Source organism: Mandrillus leucophaeus, unplaced genomic scaffold (assembly GCF_000951045.1).
Source record: "Mandrillus leucophaeus isolate KB7577 unplaced genomic scaffold, Mleu.le_1.0 Scaffold270, whole genome shotgun sequence".
Classification (NCBI taxonomy): Eukaryota; Metazoa; Chordata; class Mammalia; order Primates; family Cercopithecidae; genus Mandrillus; species Mandrillus leucophaeus.
The window spans coordinates 495,880-521,920 of record NW_012102810.1 but is presented as its reverse complement, the minus strand read 5'-3'; the positions used below and the strand labels follow the sequence as shown (position 1 = coordinate 521,920).

General features: G+C 49.6%; 1 protein-coding gene across 1 annotated transcript in view; it reads right to left on the bottom strand.

The window, feature by feature from the left end:
* Nucleotides 1-26,041, bottom strand: part of MICAL3 (microtubule associated monooxygenase, calponin and LIM domain containing 3) — a 260,058-nt gene that overhangs the window by 91,104 nt on the left and 142,913 nt on the right. Inside the window, 10 exon segments of the mRNA XM_011984643.1 lie at nt 1,089-1,275; nt 14,271-14,444; nt 15,255-15,317; nt 15,408-15,520; nt 17,147-17,343; nt 19,927-20,074; nt 22,272-22,368; nt 23,772-23,898; nt 24,717-24,832; nt 25,197-25,454. Coding sequence (XP_011840033.1) covers nt 1,089-1,275; nt 14,271-14,444; nt 15,255-15,317; nt 15,408-15,520; nt 17,147-17,343; nt 19,927-20,074; nt 22,272-22,368; nt 23,772-23,898; nt 24,717-24,832; nt 25,197-25,454 — 1,480 coding nt within the window.

Here is a 26,041-nt window from a genome sequence, read left to right as displayed (position 1 = left end):
GCCTGCCTTATCTAAACAGCATCCTAATTCTTCCACTCTTCCCCGACTCGGAGTGCTTTTTACCAACACAGTAGAAGGGCCAGGCACCATGCAGGAGTCAGTCTGTCTCGGCTCACCTCTCTGGGCTCCTTCCTTGCTCCTTCTGACAGAGGTGCCCATCTGTTCATCCTCGGGACAGCTGAAGTGACTAGGTCCTAATTGCATGGCATCCCTCTCCTAGATGACATCACTGTATGATCTCACAGCCACGCAATCTTCTATCAATGTCAGGGTCTTTATGCCACCTTATAAAGATTACTGCCTCTCCTATTAATCTAGGCCCCCTCATTACTCTGGAATCTATAAGACTGCCTTCCACGAAGTCCCTGCAGCATCCTATAGGAATGGGGATGGGGGTCATCAATGCAGGGTCCTCAGATGGCGGCCAGCCTGCCTCTGCCCATCATGACGGCTCTATCATCTGTGAGCAGAATTCTCTACTGTTTACCTCAAGGTCTTTTCATTGTAAAAACTGGCACATGTTGCCAAAGACCAGGCCTTGAACACCACAGTAAATCAGATTCAGGCCCTGTGCAATGGTTCACAACCCACCAAAGAGAGATCAGACGGATGCCAGAGAGGCGTTAACATGGGCCACCTTGCAGGCATCTCCAAGAGCAAATGTCTGAGAACCCAGGGGCCTGGGACCCAGTTCCAACTTGCTGTCATCATCAACCTGAGGCAAAATATGTGACTTCTATGGATGTGCAAGTCCCCTTCTGTAAAGTAAAGACGAAAACCTCATCTTGTGTTCCTTTTATCTCAAGTTCACAGCCTGAGGTCAGAACACAAGTAAGTGTCCCTGAAGTCAGGGAAATGACTTGGGTAAACGCATGCCATTCTCATCAGCCTGGTGACGCTGGGAAATATTGATAGTAAGAGTCTTAGAGAAAGAGTGGTGGAGGGAAAGCGGCGAGAAAGGTTGGGAGAGGCACGATGGAAAAGACGCACATGGAAGAAGGCAGAAGGGGCCCGAAGGTGCCCAGCTCAGATGGAAACACTGTCCAAGCCCAGTTTCTCCGTGGGACCTGAGGTGTGGGGTGTCTCACCATCCTCGATGTCGTAGGCGTAGGCCGACAGGCGCAGGGTGGTGGCGCAGTACTCGCACTTGAAGCAGCTCCGGTGGAAGAACTTGCCCTCGGCGCTCAGCCTCTCCATCACGTAGACCCGCTTCTGGCAGAAGTAGCACGTGTCGCTGCCTCCCAGGTTCTGTGGGAACTCCTTCTTCATGGAGCCCTGCAGGTGGCGGTTGGGAGGAAGGGGAGTACCTCAGGGAGTGCCGCACGGGCCCTCCTAGAGGCACAGCCTGGCGAGACAAAGCCAACCCTCGCTAAGTGGTCTGCTTTGAGACAGACTACTGACTGGCTATGGTCAACCGTGCTCTTGGCTCTGCCACAGAGTGACGGCACCACCACGGTCACTGCCTCCACGCGCTGACAAGGAACACTGGGCACAACCGCGAAAGCCCAGGTCAGGCTGCCGCGGACGAGGGAGCCAGCATCACAGTGCCTCACACCAGACTTGAGTAATGCTATGATACAGCCTGGCGACGCTGGGAAATACTGATAAGAAAGAGTCTTAGAGAAACAGCAATGGAGGGAGAGGGGCGAGAAGGGTTGGGAGGGGCATGATGGGAAAGACGCACATGGAAGAAGGCAAGAAGGGGCCTGAGGGTCCCCAGCTCAAATGGAAACGCTGGCAGAGTCCTGTTCTGAGGGTAGCTGTATCTGTATCTATTCAGTGCTGACGTAGTTCATGTGAATATATGTGGGTCCCTGGACTCACACAACTACTGCAGTCTTAGAAATTTGGTTATCAAAATCCAGACAACCTCAAAAGCGATTACTGCATGGCATACACGGGCTACACAAGTTACAAGCGACTCAAGCACACAGGTGTGTTTCCCACGGCTGTGCTGCGTCTAGCTAGACAGTGCCTGGAGATGTCTCTTACCAGTTCCTTCTTGTCTAGAAGGGCTTTGGGTGGTTCTTTCCTCTGAAGCTGATTGGCTATCTGCTCAGCCAATGAGCTCACTCCGCCCGTGTACATCTTTATATACTTCTATTGGTTGAAGGTTACAAAATGACCAGAATGAAGGGAAATGAGAAGGAAAAAAATACATATATTAAGAAGACATGGGAAAAAAAGAAATCTCTGGGAAGTGCAATTTGAATACAAGGTGCAGCAGCAAACCATGCCAACACAGTGCTCACAGGCAGGGAAACCGGGTGGTAAGAAAAACATCGTGTCAGTGTCCACACAGGGGTACCAGCACAGACAGGACCGCTGCAGGGAAAGCGTCTTCCTCGGGAAGAACTGGGTCTCTCCCATCTCTGTGGACTGCACAATTCCAGGCAATAGTGGTAGAAGGCAGGGCGAACGCGCACAGAGACGGGCAGGCAGGGCCTGGGTCCTGCGCAGCTGGGCTGCGTTCACAGAACTCGAGGGGCACCCCCATGCACGCAGCGGTGCCCAGGCTGACGCCGCCTTTCACGGTCCAGGAGGCCATCTCCTCACTCAGAAGGAGCCATGCTCGCTCCTGCACAGGCCGCCTCCGTGTGGGTAGCGGACGTCGCCATCTCTTCCTGCTTCCTGATGCTTGACTCTACAATGCCTGCCACAGGCAGCCAATGCTCCCAGGCTGTTTTGGAAGAAGCCTTCTCAGCCCATTCTCCCTGCTGATGGTATTGGGGGTCTGAGGGCAGCATGATGAGGCCTGTGTGGCCCATCCAGGTGCTGAGGCCAAAGCCTTCTAGACTGGGCTGGGCGTGTTGGCCACGAGGTGTGGCCGTGCAGCCAAGCTGCTCCATCAGCCCAGGGAGGTGGGAATGTGTTCTAGGCCAGGAGGGATTACTTTAGAGGCTGAAGAAAGGTAAGAGAAAAAAAACCAACCAACTCAAGCCTCTTTCTGGCAACACTGAAGAAACCACAAGAGAAACTTCCAGGTCTCCATTGTGAGCCGCTCTGCTCACAGCTAAGCTGGGTGCCCAGGCAGCCCTGCCGTGACCTGTCCTGAGAGGAAGTCCTCTAGAGACTCCCACACCCAGGTCACCCTTCCATGTGGAGATGGCCACGCCACCACGTGGGTGGCACTCCTCCCATGAACTTCATGGAGGAAGGGGGTTCCCTGCCCCCGGGTGTCAGACCCTAATTCTGACTCACAAACTCACCGCGAGCCATTATCCTGGGGATGCCAACAGCCCCCTTAGGGCATGGCCTGAACGGACAGACGCATAAGGCCTCGTGTGAGGAAGAATCACAGAAGCACCGGGCAGGGGGAAGCAGGCGCTTGGGGGACTCACAGATGCACACATGAGGAAGCCGTTCTTGTGGTTCAGCTCAAGGCTCAGCTGAGCTGAAGAAGCAATTATAGTTTTTAATTCAAAAATAAGATTCCCAAGGATTGGTGCCATTTGCCCATTAACTTTACAGATTATACCTATTAGTGGCCAAAACAAACGCGTGGCTCTTAGATCTAAACCTTCTTTAGGCACACTAAGGAAGCTTAGGCTTGGGACCGACAGACACCAGGCAGAGCTGAGCAGATAACTTAATAGCTGACACTGAGGGAGCAGAAAATGGCATTTCTCTCATTCTGCAGCAGACACAGGGGAGGGGAGTGTGGGCCAGATGCCAAGTATGAGGCCAGGACACCAAGCCAGCCCTGGGCCCTCACTGCTTAGCCAGGACCTTTCTCTCCTGAACTAAACCATCAACCTCAGCAGTGACAGTCTGGGGCTGCCTACTCTAAGGCATCTGCCACATTCAGTTCTCAGCAAGTCGGCAACACTGATGAGCATCCCTACAAGATGAGCATCCCTACAAGAGAGGTGAAGGCTCAAGTTCTACTTGTTTCTGGCATGAAAAGTGATGGTTTCCTTCTCACCCCTCTTAAAAAGTAGCAGAAATGTAGCAATTGCAGGATGGATCCCGCTGCACACCACATGTGTGCATATGCTACCATGCACATATGCCGGGAGGTCCGGCGTCAACCCAGGATGGGAAATACCAACAGGAGTGGCAAAGAGATCTTCCAATCTCTCTAGAAACTCCCCACAACTGGACCAGCGCTACTTCAGGTGACAGCCGCGTTCATTCCTCACATGATGACAACAGGCAGCCAGAACACTGCAGGGTTACCCCTCCACTGAGGTGATTTAGTTACACTGCGGTTCCTACTTTGTAACACATACTATTTTGGAAGACACGTGAAGTTAAAAAAGCCAGTGGCCGAAAAACGTTTATTATTATTTGATCTAGTTGAAACAGCATCAAAGCCGGTTCACATCGACAGACCTGGATGTGTCAAATACAGTTGGACGAAAGCCAGCAGCCACTTTAGCTGAGGAGTGTGCCACAGCCCTCACACACCAGACCGACATACGCAGACAGCGACACATGCAGCCGGCTCCCTATAGGAGACAGGCCCAAGTGAGGAGCCCTGCAACCTCCTGGGGCACATGACACTCGCAAAAGTGAAGTGAGTGGAGGCTGCAGAGGGCAGAGTTTTAGTGAGTCCTAGGCCATGCTACCTGTCGGAGGGAGTCAGAGGAGGGAGAGGCGGGGCGGGCAGAGGAGCGGAGACTAAGAGAAAGCTCCCACTGGTCGACAAAAAATCGACGAGGAGGTTCGGGCTCTGGCTATAAAATACAAGATGGAGAAAAACAAAATTAAAGGAAATGTTAAGTCACACACTGACCTCTGAACATAAGATGACTGGCAGTTGTACAGCCTTTTACTCTAGACCTTTATCTAAATGCCATGTGTACTAAAAAAAAGTAGCTCCCAGAAGCATAAGTGGCCCATGCAAGGCTTCCGTTTTGCTTTTATCTGTCCTTCCCTCATGCTTGCAGCAGAGCACGCCCTGGAACGCAGTCCCGCAGCTGTGGGCCACCCAGCACAGCCTCGCCCTCCCTCTGTGTGGGTAAGGAGGGGAGGGAGCGGGGGTCTTGTTGACTCACATGCTCTGTGCTCTGCAGAGAGCAACCCCCGGCCTGAGCTGGGATTTCTCCTGGGCAAAAAGATTCTCCCACCACCCCATCACTCCATTGGCCTTAGAAGTAGCAGGCAGTGGAGACAGCAATCTAGAGTGAAGCTTGCTCCTTCTACAGAAGGGCCAGAAATGCAGCATCCCTTCCTTCCACTAGTGCTCAGAGAGGCTCTCCTTGCCAAGGAGGCAGCTGAATCCCAAGCAAAGATGAGGAGAAAAGGCTTGAGCCCAAGTCCTCTACAGATTGCACATAGCACATGTAACAAAACTGAGCAAGGGTCTTCCTTAGCCGTGGGCCCATGCAGCTAGGAACCCAGTCCCCAGAGAGTGAGGCAGTGACTGAAAGCTTTGGCAACCAGTAACTGCTGAGTTTCCCACCAGGTTCAGAATGAACTATTTACAGGTGGGAAGGACAGCATTAACTCATGGTACGAGGAAGCCCTCTGCTCCTCCAGCTCCAAGCCAGATCGGTCACACTCTCTACCTCAGTCACGTGCACTTCATAGCTCCGTGGAGTGGCAACATGGAGCGGCAGTTACCTGGTACTTCAACAGCCTCTGCTTCAGACACTTCGCCAGCTCCCTGGTCCTGGGCTCAGCAACACAGGCCCCAGAGGGAGCTGGGGAGGATGGCTGTAAGCACCACCCACCAGAAGGAAGCAAGAGGAAGACTCAGTAGCCTCCTGGGGGGCAGAGCGGTCACAGCCAAGGGGAGGAGTGGGGGGCTGGGTAGAGGTGGGCAGAGAGCAGGTGAGTACACATGCAGGGTTATGGAGGACGGCGGCAAAGTCCAAGAAAAGAACTTAAGTCCTCAAAAGTATCCAGTCTGGAGCCCTGCACCGAGGAGTGCAGAAACCAGCTCAGAGGGAAAAAGAGAGAATCATCTCTGCAAACTATTGCCTCCTGAGCTCAAAACCCTACCTCTTCCCCTCTCTGCACAGCAGCCCTAAACTTCAAATTGTTTCTCACTGTCAATCTCTCCTATTCAACATGCTTCCCTCTCTTCTTTTTTTTTTTTTGAGACGGAGTCTCGCTCTGTCGCCCAGGCTGGAGTACAGTGGCGCGATCTCGGCTCACTGCAAGCTCCGCCTCCTGGGTAGACGCCGTTCTCCTGCCTCAGCCTCCCGAGTCGCTGGGACTACAGGCGCCCGCCACCACGCCTGGCTAATTTTTTGTATTTTTAGTAGAGACGGGGTTTCACCATGTTAGCCAGGATGGTCTTGATCTCCTGACTTCGTGATCTGCCAACCTCGGCCTCCCAAAGTGCTGGGATTACAGGCATGAGCCACCGCGCTCGGCCTTCCCCTCCCTTCTTTTAGGCACTGTTTCATTAAACATTATCAGTCTCTCATTAAATATGTGATCCCCAAAATGGAGGGCACTGCCCTGCTCAATGAAAAGGGCTGTTTTCCTTTTTGAGGGGACACAGCCTGGGAAGAAGGGAGAAAGAGGCTGGGCACACAGTGCCGGCAGGGGGGGCAGCCCCAAAAAGGGTGAGCACAGTGGGGCGAGGCCATGGAAAGGGGATGGGAAAGACGCTCACCTCCAGCCCAGTCTCCTCTCCCCGACCCAGCACCAGGTTCAGGCAGCACACACACTGCCCGCTGCTAGCCCGGTGAGAGGGTGCAGGAAGATGGCACTATGATTAGCTCCTATCGGGCCCGAGGGGTAACCTAATTTACTGCTTGGCCATAACTGCATTTCTCAAAATGGCTTTTGTGAGATTAACAACTAGAGATGACTCTTCCCAGTAGCTGCAGAGCTACAGCCACTCGGAGATCTTTACGGGTACGAACAACAAGAACAAAAGTTTCCTAAAATAAGCCAGCTTCTTTAACTGGGCATCTCGGCTATCCCTCACATTATACGATGGCCAGCTGCAATCAGTAACTTCCCCCTTAGTTTTCAGAAAAGACTAAAGCTTTCCACGGGTACAGCCCCATTTTGCCATCACCTACCTTTCTCCCCCTCATTCTCACCCTACTGGAAAAATCCTCACGCTGGTAAGAGCTTTGGCTCTCAGGATTTCCACTTCAAGATCCGTGACTGTTGAATGCCACTTGAATACTGATCTCGACCCTTTCCCTAAGAAGTCATATCTGACGGTCCAATGCTACTACTCTACCACTGGCACATATTTCGGGTGTAGAAATAGCATGGTCTTGGAAGGGGAACAGTGGGCAGAAACGGGAAGTCACTAAGGCCCTTTACCAGAACACACACACTTAGGGTCAGCATCCCATCTGAATGCCAGATGGGTGCCTGCTTTACAGCAAATGCTATTTGCACTGCTCAACACTGCTAGCAAAAAGAATTCTGGCTCTTGGCTGGGTGACAAGAGTGTGCAAAAAGCAAGGGGAGGGGGCCATCCCCCACATCCCTTCCCGCTGCCCCACCACCACAGCGTGCCCCGTCTGTTTGGCTCTCAGCATCCCATGCCACGGGTTCATGCTCTTTTACCCTCTCATGGTGGGGGCTCTGCTTGCCACGGTTGTCAGCATCAAGATCCCTGTATGTCTGTTGGCAGTAAAGTAGAAACTTAAGCTCCATGCATAATGCTCTGTTTGGATCTACTAAGCAACAGTGGGAAATTCAGGGGCAGAAATTCAGAGTTCAACACATATCCTCTTCCCCTACTAACCCTATTCCCAGGTAACCATAATCCCATCCATACCAAATCCCATGACACAAGGCCGACCTTCTGCACAGCCATTCTGCCCCCGCCGGCCTCCAGTGAGGCCAGCTACACAGATCAATAACGAACTACGGTTAGTACAAAGGTGGAACAAGCATACTTCTTTCACACAGTGGTGTAAGATCAGAGGCATCAAATGGAAGGTTTAGAAGGAGAGGCAGGTTAAAAGGGTGACACATTCCACAACAAGACATTTTAGAAAGGAAAGGTGGGGAGGTGGAAATTGGCTAGAATAAAGGACTAAGACAGCAGTCCAGAGGAAACTCCAGAGTGGGAGGTGGGGAGGTGGAAATTGGCTAGAATAAAGGACTAAGACAGCAGTCCAGAGGAAACTCCAGAGTGGGGAGTGGTCCCTGAACAGGAGCATCGGGCCAAAGAATAATCTACTAAAGGGAGAAGTGAATGTGTTTTTGGTGAATGGATGGGAAGGTATATGTGAGAGGGTAGAGACCTGTAGGTAGGGACATGGCCTTGCTCATCTGAGGAGCCAGGAGCTGCACTCACAGGACCAGGGAAGGCTGCCTGCATTACTCTTTGGCTGGCTGAGGGTTCGCCTTACAGCCGTGAGCCGGTGGAAAAACAGTCCCAAGGCCTCTGACATGGCTGCTCCTATCCAGCACCCGTGAGCATAATGTCTCTGTGGGCAGGGGGAGGCCAGAGCGTGGCCCCGGTCCCACAAGCCAGATTCCAGTCTGGCTCCGGGGCCGCTCCTGAACGCTCTGCCTGGTGTGCGAGTGCAGCGGGGAGGAGTGTTTGTTGGAAGATGCCGAACGGGCAAGAGGCAGAGCTCCCAGAATCAGAAGGAATGAAACTCACGTGGAGAAGCCCTGTGGCAGCGCCCGAAGGCCTCACCCCACCTCACTGTGCACTGAGCGCTTACTATGTGACTCAGACACGTGACACGGCCTCTCCACCCTATGCTTCAGTCTCCTCCCTGGTAAAACGGAGCCAATAATAGCACCTGCCTCACAGTGTTATTGTGAGAACTGATGGAGACACGGCTTGAGAAGCATTGAGCGTGCTTCCCAGGTGACAGCGGGTGCTGAGGACGGCTAGCTCTCGTATAGATGAAGGCACCCAGCAGCTGCTCAACCTGCAACGGCTCAGTTCTGAGAGCCATGGACACAGGTGGGGCCTTCAAAATCAGTCTCGTTACTACAGTCACCCTTTAAATAGGCCACCTTAGGTGAGAAAATGTTTTTCCATAGATTCTGCTCTTGAAACTCAGATTTTATTTTATAGAAGCATACCATGAAGGTCAACAATGCCATCCTACAAACATGCCACAGACACATGCCCGCTGTCCTCACTGCCTGCTGGTCTCACCAGCCACGGCTGCAGCTGGCTCCGGGGCCGCTCCTGAACGTTCTGCCTGGTGTGCGAGTGCAGGGGGAGGAGTGTTTGTTGGAAGACGCTGAACGGGCAAGAGGCAGAGCTCCCAGAATCAGAAGGAACGAAACTCACGTGGAGAAGCCCTGTGGCAGCGCCCGAAGGCCTCACCCCACCTCACTGTGCAGCGAGAGAAGAGGGCTGCCTTCAGTGGGGTTTCAGAAAAACAGGCTGCTCTTAGGGTTTCTGGGCCTCGGATGCGTGACAAACATCAGTTACAGCTGAACTTCTAGTTCATGGTGGGACAGTCATGTTTCCATGGTGTGGGTGGGACTGACCAGGGTCAGGTGTGAATGCAGGATGCACCATCCTGAGGGCCATAAAAGTTGCTTCCACCATAAATGGTTTCTACGCATGGCCTTTCTTCTTGACAGTTACTGCTGAGAAGAGGGAAACTGACTTGGTCTCTACACTAGCCACCTACACAGACAGGCAGGGAGACAGAGACAGGACCACAGAGCATGCAGAGAGGATCACCTGCTGGCTGCCATGCGCCCGACAGGGAGGTGGAGTAGGGGGAGGAGACAGGGTGATCACTTTTTTGGGGCAGGTCCGAGAACACTCCTTTTCCCGTTGCTTTTACACCAACAGACACAAACAGAGAGAACATTATTCAAACAGTGGCCACGTGGAGGCTGGTTCTGGGAGGACTGAAGGGCGTTTGTCAGAAGCACCCCAGGGAGGCCTTTCCTTGCCCCTTCATCCTCAGAGGGCAGCCCAGTGGTCTCCCGTGGGCCCCCAGGTGGGATGTGCACCCTCTGCTGGGCACAGCCACAGAGGTGATCTGAGGGACTGGGGAGAACCAGCAGCGCAGCACCTTCCAGGTGCCAGGGAACAACAGTTTTCTCAGGGAAGCTGGGGATATAAGAAATAGGCTTGCTGATGAGTAGAGAGAAAGGGCAAACAGGCCAACCGCCAAGAGGGGACACAGAGACCCCCTCTCAAGGGCTTGGTCATGTGCATCCAATACAGCGAAGCAGCAGCCTCTTCAGGGCACAGCTGTGACAGTGGCTGGCACTGCTGCCCTCCCCTCAGTCCCTGCAATCAAAGGGCTTCAGGAAACTAACAAGGAAATGCAAGAAAGGCAGGAGCATTATGTCAAAATTAAAGGTGTCTCACTAACATTCAAATGCCATATACACGTCCCTGGCTTTTCTCTCATTCTGCCCCCTCCACCATATTCTCTTCGAGAGTCTGTCTACAATTTACAAAGCCCCAAAGTCCCTGGTATTTGAGAAACAATCACACATTCCCAGGCTTCTCTGATATCTTCCAGGGAAACTCTCATCTCCCTGTGCCCAGGGCAGCATGCAGGGAGCGGGAGAGCAGGGAAGCCACGAGGCCTGGGGAAACAGCCCCGTACTCGCTCAGAGCTCCCATGACAATCTACTTCCAAACTAGGGCTGGTTATCGCACAGAGCTTGCCTTCAGGATGTGTTTCTGAGATCAAAAGGCAAAAGGATGGGGAATGGAAGAGCCACAGCGTTTACAAAGGAAGGAAATGAAGGGAAGCCACTGGCAGGCTGAGCTGCTATTATTTTCCCTCTTCCATACGATGACCTAGGCTGAAGGTGACCCTTCTGTCAACTCAGCTATCACTGCCCTGCCAGGCAATGCCCTCCTGCCTCTGAACCACCTCCAGAGAAGCACTATGAGTCACAATGGGGTGTTGCCAGTCAGCCCCGCTTCCTGAAGGGAGATGTGGAGGGCCAGCCATGGGAGGCATCAGACGCAGGGCCCGGGTACCACTGGGGTTCCTCTGTCCCAGGTTTCTGCAAGTATCTGACACTGCAACTCCAACTCTTTCAGGAGATAAATTTAGAAGGCCCAAATTCATGATTTAGAGCTGAGAAAGTTCTATGTGAATACTATACATTTCACACGGACATAAGAACTGTGAGTTTTGGTTCACAGTGCTACTTCCCTGCCACCTGGTAAATTCGCAGATCCCTACTGGATATCCCCTAAGGTACCAAAGAACCTAACGGGGTTCTCACCGCTAACAATTTCTCACCAATCAAGTCTCATTTATACATCTGCCCAGCTACTGTCTCCAACTGTAATCTGGTGCCCATCCCACAGAACCTGCGTTTGACTTTCATGGTTCTATTCCACTGCCCATACAGCCTGCCAGTCTCCTACTCCGCCACGACCATACTGACTCAGGTGACAAGTTGCACTGGCAGGGACTACCAACATTCTCCAGGGAGCATGCTTCCAGCGGCCCCTCAGCACCATTCCAGCCACAGCCACCCGTTCCCCCACTTGCCTGCGTTACTCCTCATCTCCCTCTCCCTCTGCTCCTCCCACCTCAGGCGCCTGTTATGGATACTGTAAGAGGTTTTGGAATCCAATTTAGAGTTCACTTTCCCCTTCAACAGATCCTCAACTAAACATCATCTTTCAAATCATATCTTCCACCGAGACATCAAGGCCAAGGTTAAGAAAATAAAATGCAAGTAAATTTCCAACTAGATTTTTCAGAAGACTTCCCTCATACACAGAGAAAGGGTGAATTTGTCTTCTGTTGTGAGTTTGGACACTGCTCCCAAAATTCCATCTCGGCCTTTTGGGCCCTGTCTTTAATGTGCTATGTTACAAAAGAACGGTTAGAAAGGAACGTTTTTGCCGGAATGTAAGTAACTTAAATAAAACCCAACTCACCACCCCTCAGCATCTCCTGACCATAAAGTCACTTTACAGCACAGGAGGCTGGGGAGACCGACTACGGAAGGCGCTGACGGCATCCAGGACCAGCTCACGGCCCTCTCGGCATCTCAGCAGACCTAAATGATATCAGACTACAAGGCAGCCAACCCTGGCTCCACTCGAGAGCAGGGACTTGCTCATCTGTGACATGGAGGAGCCACAGTCAGGGCTCCCAATTCCTCTGCTGGGTTTTTTCTTAGAAAGTGCATGCCATCACCTGCCCTATTCTGTACCACTTAGGATACGCAGTTTTCCGGGAGATCCTGCCGAGGTTTTAGTGAAAATTTCCAAAAACATTCATTTAAATGTAGAGAGAACACCAATAAAACATCCAGGAATACTTTCATCCAGGATTTAAAACAAACACAAACTCACAGTTCCACACTATTTTCCTGGATAACATTTTCCCATTTAAAAGGCTCCACGCCCCAACTCTCAGGCTTGACATACTCAGAATTCTCTCTCCCAGGGTCACGAGGAGACATGCTGGAAAAAAGTCAGCTTGAGACAAATGGACAACAGCAAACCCAAGAGCTCGGGTACCCCTAGGTGAGCCGCCTACCACACCGCTTCAGCAAGTTTCAAACCAAATCAACAGTCTCCCTGTTAACTCTTTCTCAAATCCCCAGGAGTTACAGAAATCGTGCAATCAATCAGCCCTGCCTGTTCAATGTTTTCCCAAAGCTACTACTCGAATGAGCGGAGACTTCCGGCCCTCATGAGCTAGGATTCCAGAGCACAGGCCTGAACCCTGGCTCAGGAGGAGGGGCGGGAAGGCCTGGAGAGACAGCACCCATCCTGGCCCTGGCAGTTCCTTTACCTGTTTCCACTGCGGGGTGGGGGCAGGGCGAACCTGCCCGGGCAGGCAGCTGGACGGCTGGCTGGCCCCACGCTCTTGTGTCAGCTGGGGACACACAGGCCAAGTGTGGGTGGGGACAGGACATGGAGACAAAACAAAATAAAAGTACATTAAGGTGGGAGAAGAACAGAAAGAACTCACAGGGGACAGCCCCACACCTGTGAACCATGGGGAAGAGGGAGGATTCATTCTTAGAAAGTTACACTTCTAAAGCAAAGCAAACAGCCTCCCCCAAACCAAAAGCAAATGCAAAAGAACAGAAAAAGGAAAACAGAAGCTGTAATACGCATCATCTCTTTTCCAAGCTAAATGTTCTCTGAGTCGAAACCACTAATTCTGATTTGGAAAACTAATATTCCCATCCAAAATGAGGAAAGCAACCTTCTCTTAGAGGCAACCTTCCTCTAACGGGCAGCATTCCAGCCTTCCCAAGCAAGGCAGGGGAACCTGGGGCTGCCAGAGCCTCCAGACAACCTCAACTGTTTATCAGTGAATATCATCACCTTTTCTGTGAGCCACAGCATGAAAAGACTGGCGTGCAAAGACTAGATGTGGCAGGTAGTTAATTACGGCCAGACTGCAAGCAAAGCTGCTCCCACCCATCTGGTCCATAGGAAGAATGGCTGATGGGCATGGAGAAGACGAAGAGAGTGAAGGGAAATTCAGAGAAGGCGCCGCTGCCCTCCGGCTGCTCTCTCCAGTTATCATGGAGATTTATGAGACACTTGCAGTGTGAATCTCCAAAATCCCAGGCCCACCTCTTGTAAGAAGTCAGAGTGACTTTTAGACAAGCAAGGGGAGAGACACACCCTAACAAAGACACCCCAAGCCACAAGCTGCTGCCATGCACTCTCATGCATGGTGTGTGGGAGTGCCACTTAGCACTCAATGCTCATAGTCCTAGGAAAATATCCCGGGAAACTGCTGCAACACACAAAAGAAGGTTTATCATAAGAACGTTTATCTCTGTATCTTATCATGAAAGATGAGAAATAACCTGAACATCCAACACTAGAGCAATAGCTAAGAGAAGCCTGATGCCCACACATTCTAGAAGGTGCTTGTAGAGTCAGGGACAACATGGGAATGCCTAAGGTGAAATGAAAAAAGGAGAATCGACAAGTATATGTTAAGAATGACCTTATCTACAAAAACAAGAATACACTGAAAAAAAAGACCAGAAAGAAGGGCAGGAAGATATTAATTAATAGAATCACAGGTGGCTTCATTACCTTTACTGTACTTCTCAGCATGTTCCTCAGTAAGTGTGTACTTCTCTAAATTTAAATATATCTGCAAACGTGCACAGATGTACAGGTATATGAATACAGATTTTTTTAGATCCCTCTGCTGATTCTTGTCAGGGGACAACCCAGGTCGGAATGCTGAGGACAGAGCGACCCTCAGAGCCTGAAGCAAGCAGATAAAGGGCTCTTCTCTGCTGCAGTCAGGCGAGGGAAAGCCAGACGCCCGTCTTGAGCCCATGAACCCCAGGGTCTGTGACACAGCCCATCTCAATGGACAGAAAAGATCCCCTCTTCTTGTGTGGCCTGACCACATCAGTGTGGGCGAGGCACGGGTTGGGTTTACCTGTCTCCGTGTGCCGACCGACTGTGCGGGTGCGTTCTCTTCAAATTTGGCCAGCAGCTGGGTTGCCATGTACTTCACTTTGTTCTGGTTCCCAACGGCAACGTCCATCCTCCTGTCTGTCAGAGTGCTCACCAGGGTCGGTCTTTCTCCTCTATGGCCCCGGGGAGCTTCCTCCTGATCAATACCAACCCCAAAGAACCCGGCGCTGTGACAGGAGGCTCCCCCCATGTCCCTCCCTCACAGAAGTGCGCTCAGGACCTGGCATGGGGGCTGGTGGTCTGGCTCAGCTCTCAAAGCTCCCATGTCCACAAGGGGACAGCAAGTCTGAAGCTAGGGCCATATAAAGAGTACTGGGACCTGGCCAGGCGCGGTGGCTCAGGCCTGTAATCCCAGCACTTTGGGAGGCCGAGGTGGGCGGATCACTTGAGGTCAGGAGTTTGAGACCAGCCTGGTTAGCATGGTGAAACCCCATCTCTACTAAAAATACAAAAATTAGCAGGACATGGTGGTACACACCTATAATCCCAGCTACTTGGGAGGCTGAGGCATGAGAATCGCTTGAACACTGGAGGTGGAGGCTGCAGAGAGCCGAGATTGCACCACTGCACTCCAGCCTAGGTAATAGAGCCAAACTGTCTCAAAATAAATAAATAAATAAATAAATAATTTACAAAAATTAGCTGGGTGTGGTGGCACATACTTGTAATCCCAGCTACTTGGGAGGCTGAGGCAGGAGCCCAAACCCAGGAAGCGGAGGTTGCAGTGAGCCCAGATCACGCCACTATACTCCAGCCTGGGCAACAAGCAAGACTCTGTCTCAAAAAAAAAAAAAAAAAAGGAAAAAAGAAAAGAAAAAGCCCAGCAGAAATTCTCATAAAGGATGAATAGGAAAAGACCTGGCAATACCATTGTGGAAATGAAGGATTTTAACCAAAAAGGGCTATTCCACATGACCATTCTAGCAATTCCCCAAGTGAATCTCACCTCCTCTGATTGACTGGTCTTTCTCCTCTTCCCAGCACCATCCAAGTCCTTTTCCTTTTTATCCTGTACCAAGGGAGAAGGGAAACTGCATTATTCTAGCCACACATACCTTGCCATTAGCTTTGCAGCCGGTCGAGAGACTCCTCCACATACCTTGGGAGAACGCTTCCGAGAGATGGTCTGGCCAAGTTTGCTTAGGAAGGAGATAGGGGATCTGGTGCTGGCTATCAGGACTGCTTTCTCCTCCGCATTTAGGTCCAAGGTGTCTGGGAACAGAAACCAGTGATGTTCAAGCACAGCCCTTGAGGGCACCGCAAAATCCCGACCAAAACTACTCTCCCTTATGGATGGTTCGCAGAGCCTCAGAAAGTTCTAAAGGTTCACCAGCTATGACAACACGTGGCCTCAGCAGGAAACTCCACGGAGGAAATGCATACTTGGGTATGGACACTGAGCCTTCTTTTTTTCATCCACATCAACAAAAATGACTCTTCTTCCCAATCTACTTCAGTTACCAAAACCTGCACTTTTGCTTTTCAGAAGTTGGAAGCTGGCTGTGATTGTTAGTTACAGCAGAGTGCTGAAGGCTCGTTTTTGTGATAAAAATTTTGGGACAGACAGGGAGGGAGAGAGAAAAGCAGAGAGGCGATGAACTCAGGGTTCCTGGTTTTAGTGTATGCAGATGCCACGATCTGAGCTGCACACAGACAGGGGTGGCACTGAATGGGTACATCAGTGTTAGAGCTGTGGCTTTCTGTTGTAAGAATGGCATGGCTAACCAGGAAAAGCCACCGATCCCTACAAGAATACATGGGCTGGAAAGTACTGGAAGGTGGTAACACAAGTTTTTTGGATTTCAATGTTTCATTAATAACAACAGTAATTTTTAAAATAGTCATTAATTCATAGTAAATCACTAACATTTATTAAGTACTTCCACTGGCTGAACATCCTTCTTGGCACAGCACAATGTAATTATACATATTATCCCCATTTTACACCCATTATCCCATTTTACACCCATTATCCCATTTTACAAGACAGGTTGACAGAAAGCGAGACACAGGAAAATTTAGTAACTTGCCTAAGGCCAGGAGTGGAAGCCTGGGATACTGTAAATCCAGGTCAGACCCCACAGCCAACACTCTAGCCTCATGCTACACTTACTTTAAGTGACAATTAATGACAACAGGAATATTTTTTGTAGCACTATGAGAGTCTGAGGCAGCAAGCTGAGGGCCAAGCAAAGACTTTTGGGAAGTGCTAAGAGGTAGGAGTAGAAAGAAGCCAGAGAAGGCACAGTGACAGGAGAAAGAAGGGGGACAAGTGTGGTTCAGGATCACAGACATGGAGGAGACGAGAGAATTCCAAGAAAAGGGATATCGTTCTCCGGCGCCCAACAATGCAGAAAAGCAAGTGCGTGAGAGACAGGAACTGAGAAAAGAGTTAGGAGGTAGGAATCCTCCTCACTGGGGAACAGCTGCGGTAGCGCAGTGTGAGGAGAAGCCGGATTATAACGCGTTACGAAGTTTGGGCCGTGCAGAAGCAGAGGTCACAAGCACAAACCACTTCTTCAAAAAGGCTGGCTCTGAGAGCGCGAGCACTAGAAGGTGGTGGAGTCATAGAAAAAGACTTGGTACAGGAACGATTTCTGCATTTTTATAAATGCAGCGAGAAAGATTTGGGAAAGAATGAGGGGTTGAGAACATACTACTAGAGAAGGGAAAAATAATGAAGCAAAGCTCCAGAGATTTCCCTGACAGCTAACTGGTAAGAACACAGAATGACTTTGTGTTTGGTGGCACTGCTGCGGGACAGTCGAGAGGAAGGAAGGAACAGCCGGGCCACAGCACAGCAGCGGGGGCGGTGCAGCAGCTCCTCCCGGGCCTTACCGCTAGAGGGGAGGGAGTCCTTAAACATCTCGTAGAACTGAGTCAGGTACATCACCATGGAAAGCTTATCGGGCTCCCCCACGGAGGCCATTTCTTTGCCTGTCATGATGGGAGAAATGCCCAACTCCTTCTCAGCAATGTCAAAGGCCAGTTGGTTATTCTTCTCCACATTTTGCTCATCCAAAGAATCAAAATCTCTGAGAAACAGGACAAGGAAAACGTATCAAGATAGGTTGACTGTCCTTAAACAGAAACACGGTATCCTGGAGTCATCGTCCTTTCTCTGTTTTCAGCTAAAATCCAGGGTGCTGGGCATCGTGGACACCTGAGAACAAACCTGTTTTATCTCACCTCTTGTTCTTTTTCTTTTTACTAAGGAAAAGCAAAGTAACCTCAGGAAGTGATGAAAGGTTTACCCACCAAAGAAAAAAAAAAGGGAAAAAGTCGAAAAACTACTCTCATTTTTCTGGTAACACAAATTTACCACTAAAATGTGAGCTTGAGAATAGGAACTGGCTGGGCACAGTGGTTCATACCTGTGATCCCAACACTTTGGAAGGGTGAGGCAGCAGAATTGCTTGAGCCCCGGAGCTCAATTTAAATTAAAAATTTAATTCAAATTAAAAATTAGCTAGGCATGGCGGCATGTACCTATAGTCCTAGCTATGTGGGAGGCTGAGGCAGGAGAATCACTTGAGCCTGCAAGTTCAAGGTTGCAATGAGCTATGACTGTGCCACTGCCCTCTATCCCGAGAAATAGGGTGGGGGACCCTGTCTCTAAAAATAAAAATAAAAAATAATAGGAACTATCTTATCTTTAACATATCTTGATCCTTGCACATGGCCCATCCATGTTAAACTAATGTGAAAACACGATACATCTCCTATTTGAATCAGATTACCCCTACAGGCCCGGGACTGTCACCCACCATGGCCCTTAGACCCGACGAGCTGTTAAGGTACTAAATCAGCTCTGATGAATCTTAGCCTTCTCCTGGAGGGGAAATTCCAAAATCCTCCTCAAAAAATGTTTCCATTGCTAAATTTCCTATTTAGATTAATGGCCATTTCCTACTGGGTTTAAGACTCTTGCTTTTCAGAAGACTGATCGCATTCTTCCTTACATGACTTCAGGCTAACCCAGCAGCCCTTATTCTGTGTTAACCTAGGACCCCACAGCATTTTCCACTTTCTCAAACTCCCCCTCACTGTAGGTTCAGCCCCTGAAACTATGACCCCACTGCTGCTGAACAGTGTCGCGCTGTCTCTGTGCTGCTTTGCCTTCCCAGAAGACGGTCCCCTAACCTTCGCCCGGTGCCCCTCCACCCCCACCTGCTAGGCTCCCTCAACCACTTCTGCCTGTTCCATTCGGAACACAGCTGACTCATCTGCCCATCCTCTGCCACTGACTACAATCTTTCCCAAGCTGCTCTTCCTTGCCCCACCCCCTTTCTTTGGTGGGAGTGAATAAGCCCTGTTCTTACTTACTTGTTATCATCTTCTGGGTGAGCTAAGTGACAGGAGCAGCAGAGGTCACTTACCTCCATCCAAGCACACCAGAAATCCCCATTGGTAATCCACACTGCACAAGGCTATTTTTACCAGCTCTTGCCTCGTCAGTTTATAACCATCATATAAATAGCAACTATATCTTGCAGGATTCTTTAAGCAATCATTAAACAAAACAAACAGAAATTGGCCTCTTAAGTGGACCTCATGATGGAAAGGACAGGAAACCAAAATAACGCAACATGCTCTGCTTCTGAATCCTTCTGTCTGGCTTCCGTGGTAACAAATGCCAATGGGGGAACCTGAGTGTGCTGGCCCCCACAGCTGACCTGGGGTCACCCCAGAGTGCTGATTCTGTAGACAGGTGAGTGGAGAATGGCCAAAGGAGATGTCACTGGGATAGGTGGGTAGGACAACAGAATATGTCTGTAAAAAATGCAGTCTTTAACACAGAGAAAATACCTATGAACCATCATGCATTGGTTAAGTGTTCATGATGTTTTGCTTTGTTAGTAGTGACACATTTGCCTTGAGCTGGCCAAATGTTCTAGCCAGGTTTCCCCTGTGACCCACAGAACTTGAGAGATAGCTAGGTCGGGCGCGGTGGCTCATGCCTGTAATCCCAGCACTTTGGGAGGCCGAGGTGGGTGGATCATGAGGTCAGGAGATCGAGACCATCCTGGCTAACATGGTGAAACCCCGTCTCTACTAAAAATACAAAAAATTAGCCGGGCGTGGTGGCGGGCGCCTGTAGTCTCAGCTACTCCAGAGGCTGAAGCAGGAGAATGGCGTAAACCCGGGAGGTGGAGCTTGAAGTGAGCTGAGATGGCGCCACGGCACTCCAGCTGGGGGGACAAAGCGAGACTCCTCGTATCAAAAAAAAAAAAAAAAAAAGATTTTGAGAGATAGCTGGCCGAAACGAAGAGTTCAATCGGGGTCAATAAACAGAGTTTTCCTCTGTGTGAAGCTAACAGGCCCAGGTGGGTATCAAAACCAGTTTTTGACTTATCAGTGTTGTGATTTTTAAAACTCAGCTATAGGAGTGCAAAAGACTTATTGGAAAAAAATAAAAATAAAAATCATTCCTGGGTTGAGCTATATAATACATGACATACAGAGTTTCAAATACAGTGAAATCAAAATCACTGCCTTCTAGAGAAAGTATACTATGAACCTCATTCTAGGAAAAAGGACAAAATATTACTTGATAACAGAGTGGTCTGAGATCCTTGGGGAATATTAAAAAAACATAAAGTTTGATCACAACTTACATCAAGTCCGGGCGGTATCTATGAATAATTGCACAAAGGGCCAAGCCACTTTTCCAAGACATGGTGAGATCTGTCACGTTTACCCCTGCATAGCCATCTGTCTGCCTCTGGCACCAACCCAGCAGTTTGCTTGAACGAGCTACAGACTCTAAAACAACAAAACACATTATTCTTGGAGGTGTGGTCACCTGGTAACACTGACAGAGAATCCTCTTTGCAGGACACACGTCCACTTTGAAAAATTACTGAGGGTAGGGACAAAACAGTCAACTCTAGTTTCCAATCAAAGAAAACAGTGAGGAACAAGGTTATGCAAATGGTATCATGACAGTGAATTCTAAGAAAAGAAACTACTAGTTTATCCAGACTCTAAGGTCAATGCCACCCCCCAGCATCCTGAGGGACCACAGCCTGACAGCCGCAGCCCGCTGTCCCTGCGGCACTGAGGTGGAGGAGCGCCACCTACTGTGTGGCCAGCCTGGCTTGCAGTAGCTCTGAGTTCTCAGGTAGTCGCCGGCACCTGGCTGAGGAAGCCTTCCCCCTTCAAAGCAGCACTGGGGAAAGGAGAGGAGAAAAGGCTCCATCCTACAGGGTGGCACATTCAACCCAAAGCACCAGGCCCTGCCCCTGCACTTTCAAGGCACTGTATAACTTGCCAAGAGAAGAAGCCCTGCAGGGTTCTGCTGACAACACTGGGGCCCCAGATCAGACAGTCCCCGAACGGAGCCTGGCACCTCGTACTACGAATTCTCAACCCTGAAAAACTGAATAGGCAAACACATGTGCTGGGATGCTTTTTACAGTTCATTGAAACGTCTTCTAAAACCTGAACAGCCTCTTTAAAAATCCTATTATTAATCACATCAGAAGAGCTCTGATACGGGCCATTCAGGAGAATCTACGAACTATTTATATCCAAGAAAGTCTGTTCCCTCACCGAGGGCAACTGAAGTTTGCACTAAGTCATTTAGTAATCTGTGAACACAAGACAAAAGCCAAGTATCATGAAAATCCTGTTTCATTTAGGTTTTTCACCGCGAAAATGTATTCTGCAATAACACATAAAACCACTTTCTGGTGCCATCTCTTGGCTCAGAAATGAGCTTTTACTCAGATCTGTCTCCTATGTGTATATCCAACCATCCAATATGTAACAGGCAACTTCAGTATTCCAGGCTCTAAAATAAAAACAGTGAATAAAGATACACTCTCTGCTTTCAAAGAGAAGACGCTCCAGGGGAGAAAAATGCAAATGTTTCCGACTGCCTGCTGGTCCTCACATCCACCCTGGCATTCCAATGGCACATCAAATTCACAATGTCCAAATGACTCAACCCTCTCAGCCCTCCCTCTGCCTTGTCTACACTGATGTAGCACCATCTACAAACACCTCTTGCCCCACAAGGCGATTAGCTGGCCCTGCCCATCGATTTCACCTCCTTACCATTCTCTCTCACATAACGAACAATGGGAATGACCATCCACCGGAGGCCTGGCGCTCATGATCACAATGTGAGGTAGACACTGCTGCCCCCATGTCACAGACAGGGAAACCGAAGTTCAGAGCTCTTCAATCACCTCTTCGAGGCCGCACAATTCACCAATGTCAAAGCTTGGCCCAGGACTCAGCTGCATCTGGCCCAAAGTCTGAGGTCTCCTCCACTACCTCCTCTCTTCTTCATCCTCAGCATCAGGGCCAGATCTGGGCCTTCACCACCTTCAGCCTGACCATGGCTATGTTTTTCGACCTGGTCTCCCTGCCTCTGGCACTTCCCTCCTCCATCCCCTCTCACATGTGGCTGACCAGGTGTGCTCATGTCACTCTCTTCCAAAAAACTCTTCAGGGCCTTCAATACGTACAAAATCTGGAGTGGTCCTCACCTGTCACTGAAACCTGGCAATGTTGCAGGACCCAGCCAAAGACTTCTTCCACAAAGTCTTCCCCCAAAACCTTAGCTCTGACACTCTCTCCTCTCTCCCCTCTGCCCAGCATCTGTATCTGGTTTCTCTCTATGCTCTCATAACACCTCAGGCCAAGGTAATTCTGTGTGATGGAGACCTGTCTTGTGCATTGCAGGATGTTTAGCAACATCCTTGGCTCCTGCCCACTCCCTGGCTCCTGCCCACTCGACGTCAGGAGTACCCACTCCCAATCATGACAATCAAAAATGTCCCCACACAACTACCAAGTATCCCCTGGAGGGCAAAATCACCCCTGGTTGACAGCCACTGTCTCAGACAGTGCTTCAGCCACGGCCTCGGACCGCACCTTATGGCTCAGTGAATGAGTACAGACTTCTCTGAAGGGGCTGCCTGCATCTTAAAAAGCCACCGCCAGAACTCACCATTGCGAGTCAATTTGGGGGTGGTTCGGGAATTCACCAGGCTCTCCATTTCCAGGTGAATATCTTTTGTTTCGCCAGTATCATATAAATGGCGCACCTGGCAGAAATTTACAAAGTCAAACAGAAGGAAAATCAAATATCAAGCAGCAAATTCCTACCTAAGAGAAGAATGGCTGAAAGGAAAGTCTGGGATAGCAGGCTGGGCAAAGTCCAGACAGAAGCTAGGATGATGACCTTTAAATCCTTTATGAAATAAGGTGGGGTTGAAGAAAAACAAATACATTTTAACTATGGCACTTTGTGCTACAAATCAGCTACACAGGGCGGGTGCAGTGGCTCACGCCTATAATCCCTACACTTGGGGAGGCCGAGGACAGCAGATTGCTTAAGGCCAGGAGTTTGAGACCAGTCTGGGAAACACAGGGAGGCCTCGTCTCTACAAAAAACTTAAAAATTAGCTGTAGTCCCAGCTACTTGGGAGGCTGAGGTAGGAGGATCACTTGAGACCAGGAAGTCAAAGCTTCAGTGAGCCAAGATAGTGCCACCACACCCAGAGAGCCTGGGCAACAAAGCAAGACCCTGTCTTTAAAAAAAAGAGAGAAAAAAATGAGTTACTCGGCCATGGAGGTCCCTCAAAGAGTCTTGGTTGGACTAATGACGGATGCTGCCACTTAACAGAAGGCTCCCTCTAAGAGTCTCGGTTGGACTAATGACGCTGCCTCTAACAGGAGGCCTAAAGGTGGAAACTTCAATTAGAAGGTGAACAGAAAATTACACCAGGGGCTGGGTGCGGTGGGCAGATCACGAGGTCAGGAGTTCAAGACCAGCCTGACCAACACAGTGAAACCCCGTCTCTACTAAAAATACAAAAATTAGCCGGGTGTGGTGGTGGGTGTCTGTAATCCCAGTTACTCGGGAGGCTGAGGCAGGAGAACTGCTTGAACCCAGGAGGCAGAGGCTGCAGTGAGCCAAGATCGCGCCACCTCACTCCAACCTGGGTGACAGAGCGAGAGTCTCAAAAAAAAAAAGAATTACACTAGAACAAATTCTTTCAAGTGAACAAACTCTTTTGTCCTCACAATAATTCTTTGAGTAGTCAGGGATTATTATTCCCATTTTTCAGGTAAAGAAATTGAGGCTCAGAGAATGTAAGTCACAGGTGATTGGCAGCAACAACACAGTTGGAAGTTACCTCTCCTCACTATGGGGCAAGTGCTCTTTCCTACAATAAGAATTTGAATTAGGAAACGTGGCATGAAGGCCTGGATTCTTATCACGTTTGATTTTCTCTTAAGTCATTTAACAACTCTATGCCTTAGCTCTCAATCTGTTAATGCAAAATAGTATCTACTTCTACCAATTCAGAGAGACATCTATCTGGATTACTAAAAAAGCATCCTTATATGTGTGGTATTAATAGGTGCACACATCTCAATACATCAGCATTCTCATCAGTCCTGTAGATGGGCCCAGAAGTAAATGCTGACAAGAAGGTCTCACCTGGCTTGGCCGGAGGAAGTTGACGTTGATATTGGGATACCGAGTGACTGGGTCGATACTGTACTGGCTGAAGTTCTTACTCACATTCTCAGGGGTGGTCTGAGGCAGCAACCTATAAATACTTTCCCTGCAATAACACAGCAATATACTCTGAGTCGGGACCAGCACCACGAACATCTCCCTCTCGTTTCATGGTAGTTCTGACAGCCCAGCAAGTCACCTGACATGCCCGATCCTCATCCTTGACCAGTGTTCTTGGGCCCTACGTCAGCCCCTGCTCCCCACACCCACTTGCAGTGATCCCATGGGTAAAAGCCGAGGAGAGAGAGCAGGCACAACACCATCAGTACCCACAGACGCTGCCTCCAACTCAAAAGGCCACACATTTACTCTTTTATTTTTTCAAGCATGCCAATATTTACTTCAGTTTTAAAGATAATCAACACAAAAAAAGAATTATCACTATATTTAGTCAGAATACCTTAAATAAGAGACAAAATAAAGTAGTATCAACTTCCAATTTCATCCGGGAAATCTTATCCCTCAATTATTCTGGTCAAGGCATTAGTTCCTTATCAGAAAGCAAATCACAGGATTTTTATTGCATTTGTAAAAATCTGCTTCAACATAACCCATTTAGGGGTTTGAGAAACATTTATAAGCAGTTTGGCATTTTTCCTCTGAATTCAAAGCTACTTTTAATTTCTTCTCTGTCAGTAAGAAATTTATCTTGGAAAGGAGTAAGAGAAGACTTAGTCCAGGAGACTCATCTTTAGGTTTCTATGACTTTATGAAATCCTATCTCGCCTTTCCTCTTTTCCACATGAAAACATCTTTAATTAAGAAAGCAGAAAGAGAAGGAAGAACTTGCACTCTGCCTGAAGAATAAACCACTCCTTCTTTCCAGTTTTCTCATGAAAGGAAACCCAGATTACTTCCCATTACCTCTCTGCCAGCACTTCCAAAGGGCTTGTTCCTAGAGACCAACTTCGGACCATCCAGGCAGAGTCCATAGCAGCTAGAAAGCCCCGGGCTATTCCTGTTCCCATTGGCCAGAAAGGCTGTAAATAAGACACAAAACAAAGAATTAAAAAAATAAAACACCTTTCAAAACAGGAAAAATAAACTAGGGAACAAAGAGTTTGCTGTTGACAGTAGCGTTTGGCAACTGTTTCAATAACAAACTGCTCTGCTTCCCCGATTGGTAGGGAGCAAGTCAAAAAAGGTGCAGAATTTCCATTCATACTTAATAAGCCTGGGCTCCCAGTGGCCTGTAGCGCTCCCCTACTTCCTGGTGTGACTCCTGCAGGGGGTTTACCTGTGCTGTACAACACTGCAGACGCTCATTCCAAGACCTAGGATGCCCAGATTCACTCCTAATTATTCCTGCCCCCACCACAGAGCGCTGCCATGCTTAGCACTCACCTCTAGGAGGCTGTCCCCGACCAGAGCCACTAGTAACTGGTGTCCGTTCTGCTCCCGCACCAAGGCGGCGTTCTCGGAGGCATACATACAAGTGAAGTCAAACATGGCCACGTCAGGCTGCCCATAGTGATTGATGGCAAAATCCAGAGACGGCAGCTGCTGTTGGGTGGAGAAGTCTGCCGCCTCCCTGGCATAGCTGAGCAGAGCCTCCTGGTCCACATTTTCTCGGGAAAGCAGGAGCTCTGTGTCGGCGTAGTCCTGTCTCGAGAGAAAGAGGAGGGTAGGGATGGAGAAGCCCTGGCACTGGGCCAGAACCATCCTATATGACCCAGGGCCACAGCTTCTCCTTCCCCCTGAAGTGACTCCACATTCCAAAACCAAAACTTTCAAGCCTGTAATCCCAGCAGTTTGGGAGGCCGAGACGGGTGGATCAGGACGTCAGGAGATCGAGACCATCCTGGCTAACCTGGTGAAATCCCGTCTCTACTAAAAAAATACAAAAAATTAGCCGGGTGTGGTGGCGGGCGCCTGCAGTCCCAGCTACTCGGGAGCCTGAGGCAGGAGAACGGCGTGAACCTGGGAGGCGGAGCTTGCAGTGAGCCGAGATCGCGCCACTGCACTCCAGCCTGGGCGAGAGAGCGAGACTCTGTCTCAAAAACAAAACAAAACAAAACAAAAAAAAAACAAAACCAAAATTTTATACCATTAAAAGGGGCAACGGGAAAGGCAGCCAGGCACAATGGCCCACACCTGTAATCCCAGCACTTTGGGAGGCTGGGGCGGGCAGATCACTTGAGGACAAGAGTTCGAGACCTGCCTGGTCAACACGGTGAAACCTCGTCTCT